This window comes from Pangasianodon hypophthalmus, chromosome 12 (assembly GCF_027358585.1).
Source record: "Pangasianodon hypophthalmus isolate fPanHyp1 chromosome 12, fPanHyp1.pri, whole genome shotgun sequence".
NCBI classification, from domain to species: Eukaryota; Metazoa; Chordata; class Actinopteri; order Siluriformes; family Pangasiidae; genus Pangasianodon; species Pangasianodon hypophthalmus.
Window position 1 is genome coordinate 22,118,521 of NC_069721.1, and position 4,015 is coordinate 22,122,535.

Consider the following 4,015-nt stretch of genomic DNA (forward strand, 5'->3'; position numbering starts at 1 on the left):
GACAGACAGCTGCTGAGCATAATATTTTATAGCCAATACTAATATGTCAATTGGTTACCGCATGACTTTGTGGTAAAGTCTCGGCATGTGTGTGCATGTGTGGTTATACAGTGTTCATAGAACCAACGTTACATACATAAATAGCGTTATTAATTCCTTACTTTTGCATGTACATTAATGTCCAACTTCTTTTTACTCTTTTTGTAGTGTCAGTAAACAATTCCTTTGTCTCTGATGTCCATTATTACAGAAATATAATTTTTTTTGAAAACATGTATTTCCTTCTTTTGGTAGTCATTTTGTGTTGATCATTGTTTATGAATTATTGTAGAAGCAGAACGTGTTATTACAACAAATGATAATAATAAGCAGGAGGGTTGAGATTAGCTTTTATAGCTATTATATTATGTTGTTTCAACCATTAATTCTATAACTATTACTTGCAAAAATGTAAATGCATAGATTACACCATGACTTCCACAATATTCAGTTTTCAGTATTTTTTTTGGCCTTAATCCAGTTTAAATAATTCAGGTTTATAAATTATCACATGTGTTTTGTGTCATGTGGACTTTCATTTGGACACCTTCGGCTTACATACACTTTAAAAAAAAAAAAAACTGGTCATGCTAAAATAAACTTTTATTTTTTACCTGGGTCAACTGCTTTTACACTTTTAAATTATATTAACTGTGTTACTCTTTCTCAGTACATCATCCAGCCCTACACTAAACAAACTAAACGATGTCTTTATTGCACATAAAATCACACCTCAAAACTGTTGAACTGACCTTGCACTTTGGGGAGAAAACAACTCCAATTATGGTGATGGAAGAAAAGGAAGTAGCTGTGTATAAATAGCGCTGAGTTGAATCTCTGATGCACTTTTTTGTTTGACGAGTGCAGCTTAAGCCATATAGGGAAATAAACAATTATTACCTGTAGCTAAGCAGATTGAAGGAACATCAGTGGTGATTGTTTGAGCACCTCCTTGTTCTGCATGGTAGCTTATAGGAAAAGGAAACTGATCTTTTTCTTACTATTAAAGAAGCCTTGAAACCATCAGAGCTGTGAGTATTATGATCATGCCGAAAATGTTATGTTACGTCTATCACATTCAGTTTGCTCAGATATAATTATAGTATTATCAAAACTTCAAGCATTGTACATTGTACTTAAGGCGTAATACTGCATTATTCATGGTATTATGAGAACATTATTCACTAGGCAACTGGAATTATTAATGCTAGAAAATGTATTATCAAACCATATGAGGTTGTTTGTGAAGTTTTCAATATTGTTCATGTTGATATTATGCATTGTGTTATTTCACTGTATCAGCAAACATTAGAAAAAAAAGGCAGAAATACTTTTCTCTTCAGGCTATATTCATAGTTGAGTTATGTGCGTATCGTAACGAATTAATACCAAAATTTCACACATTGGTTTTCACAGTTAACTACAGATTAAACACTAGTCCAACAGTTGCCTGTGGTGGAGACAGTACATGGGGCTGAGTGTGCATAAAACAGCATGCCTCTTTTTCTGGCACAATATTGGACAAAATATTAGACCTTATGTCTAGACCTTATGTCTTATGACAAAATATATCTGGTTCATTTTGGGAAAAAAAAAAAATTGGTTTTGGTTTTCCAAAACCAATTGCAGTTACAAGATCAGATCAAATTCATTCTGAGCTGATACATATCTCATCCACCATTTTTACTGGTAATGCAATACTAATGCCAGTCCTGGGTATCAGATCATGCCATCTCTACTACTACATTGAACTGAAACTGCATTGGGTTGAATAAATTAAAATTTATTTGTCTGTACCAAAGTCATGACCACCAATTATATTACTTGAATCCATGACTTAATATGTTGTGGGAACATCATGTTAATATGTGGCCTTCAGGTAATTAATTTGCCTGGAATGGGTGATAAAGTCTATTCCCTTTATTTTATATAGTACTACTACAAGATTAAAGCAAAGTTATGAATAATCTCCACACTGACAAATTCAGTTGATTTCTCACTCATTTTTAAAATAGTTGCCACAAAATAGATATTGATTATTAACACCTCACATCTTATTAAAAAAAATCACCATGTCACCTCAGCAGCTCTGTCTCAAACTACATCCTCACCCCGAGCTATAAATACACAAATCGATATATACATGTTTAATTTGTATACAATTGTATACAAATTTGAATATGCATGCTTTGCATTTCAGATTAACAATGAACACAGCTGTGAAGGTTTCCACCTTTGCCAAAAATGTTGCCACTGCAGTCATCATCATTTCAGTTGTTTGCTACGCAGAGGTGGGTTTCCATTTCAAGTTATGCATTGAGCAGACATTTTCTTATCAGTAGTTTTGTAAGAACAATGTTTTTTTTTTCACACTTTTTTATAGAACCTGAAATGGATATCAGATTCTGTCATTGGACTGGACATGGCAGAAAATTCTGTTGATGACCAATTTAAATGCTGCACAGACAGAATGTACAAGCGGATTACAGAGAAGATTCTACCAAAAGAGTTAAAATCTAATAAAAATTTTAAAAACATTTGGGAAAAGTACTCAACATTTACTGATTATTTTACAAGAATAATAAAGGTCTACACAGACCCAAGTTCTGACCTTTATAAACAGTTCAATGAAGCTGTGAGCTCAGGCAGAGGGAATTATGTCCGTAAGTTCACCTATAAAGCCTTTCATTTCTTGCTAACACGAGCCATACAAATTCATCAAGTAAAGAAATGTACTCATGTTTTCCGCAGAACCAATGTTAGTTTTGATACAAATGTTGTGGGCCATGAAATGCGATTTGGCAGGTTTGCATCAACTTCACTTACAACTAACATGTCAGATACATTTGGCGGAATCTCCTGTTTTAATGTTACGACATGCTTTGGTGCAAACATAGCCAATATTTCTGTGCTCCCTAAAGAGGAAGAGGTGCTAATCCCACCTTTTGAAAAATTCAAAATCACAAATATTGAAAAAAACCAGATGAACTGTAGTGTCATTTACACTCTACATAGCACTGGGAAGTGTAGCGTTATGAACTGTGCGCTACTTAAAAAAGAAATGCAGATGCAAATGTGTGGATGTTAATATAGCATCACTGCTAACACTGCTGGATAATTTAGTACACGATGTAATGTTTTCTTAACATGTATTGTTGTAAAAGCTTTTGTTATTTCTTTATAAAATTGCTAAAAATAATTAAATCATTGTAATTTTAACAATTTTTGAGAGTTTGTCTGAATGGAATCTAGAAACATTTTGTAGCTCACCACCAAAAATGAATAACTGAATATCCAAAAAAAGGGATGACCTGATGCTCCTAGGTTCTACACATTGCATAATCTTCAATAACAAGAGATATGCATGAATTGTAACAACATGCACTGCTTTAAACATGCACTTTTCACATTAAAAGACCTTTTGGTAGAATGTTCATAATACAAAAATTGTGTGGTCAGTTTATTAAAAAAAATGTTTGTTGTTATTATAGCCCCAAGAAACTAAAAACTAAAAAATGCATATATATATATATATATATATATATATATTTTTTTTTTCCAATGGTCTTTTTCTGGTGATACCATTAAATGGTTAAAATGGAGTCAATGGGCAGGTTGAGAACCCCTGTATTAATTCATTTAAAGTCTACATTTTTAACATGTACCTGGTTTATTTGCTGTAATAAAAGTTTTTCATAATAAATGAGTTTATACTATAAATATAAGTATTACAGTATATACTGTAAATGCTCACTGGCGTTTGAAATGTAAGCAGATATTTTGTTCTCAAAGGTTCTAAATCCTGTATTGTGGAGTCATTTTTCTTGAACTCCTGTGGACCACAGAAAGCTTAGAAAGCAGAAAATTAGTGAACAATACATTTAACTACGTATCTGTGAGGCTCACACAATAATCCTCAGTGAGCTGTGAGGTGATGTTTTCTTATTTATTTCTCTAAAATCTCAGATATATTGTA

At 32.6% G+C, this 4,015-nt stretch overlaps 1 protein-coding gene across 1 annotated transcript; it reads left to right on the forward strand.

Moving 5' to 3' along the window:
* The first annotated feature begins 903 nt into the window (after nt 1-903).
* On the forward strand, nt 904-3,527 carry LOC113527641 (ecto-ADP-ribosyltransferase 5-like). Its single transcript, XM_026915642.3, has 3 exons — nt 904-1,070; nt 2,240-2,330; nt 2,423-3,527. Exons 2-3 carry the CDS (start codon nt 2,247-2,249, stop codon nt 3,125-3,127), a joined length of 789 nt encoding a protein of 262 aa, XP_026771443.3. The 5' UTR covers nt 904-1,070; nt 2,240-2,246; the 3' UTR covers nt 3,128-3,527.
* The last annotated feature ends 488 nt before the right edge of the window (nt 3,528-4,015 follow it).

What these genes read in the sequence shown, in the direction of transcription:
- LOC113527641 (XM_026915642.3), top strand. Translation starts at nt 2,247, where the DNA reads ATGAACACAGCTGTGAAGGTTTCCACCTTTGCCAAAAATGTTGCCACT. An exon ending in CAGTTGTTTGCTACGCAGAG is followed by an intron (nt 2,331 to 2,422) that starts GTGGGTTTCCAT and finishes ACTTTTTTATAG; the next exon opens with AACCTGAAATGGATATCAGA.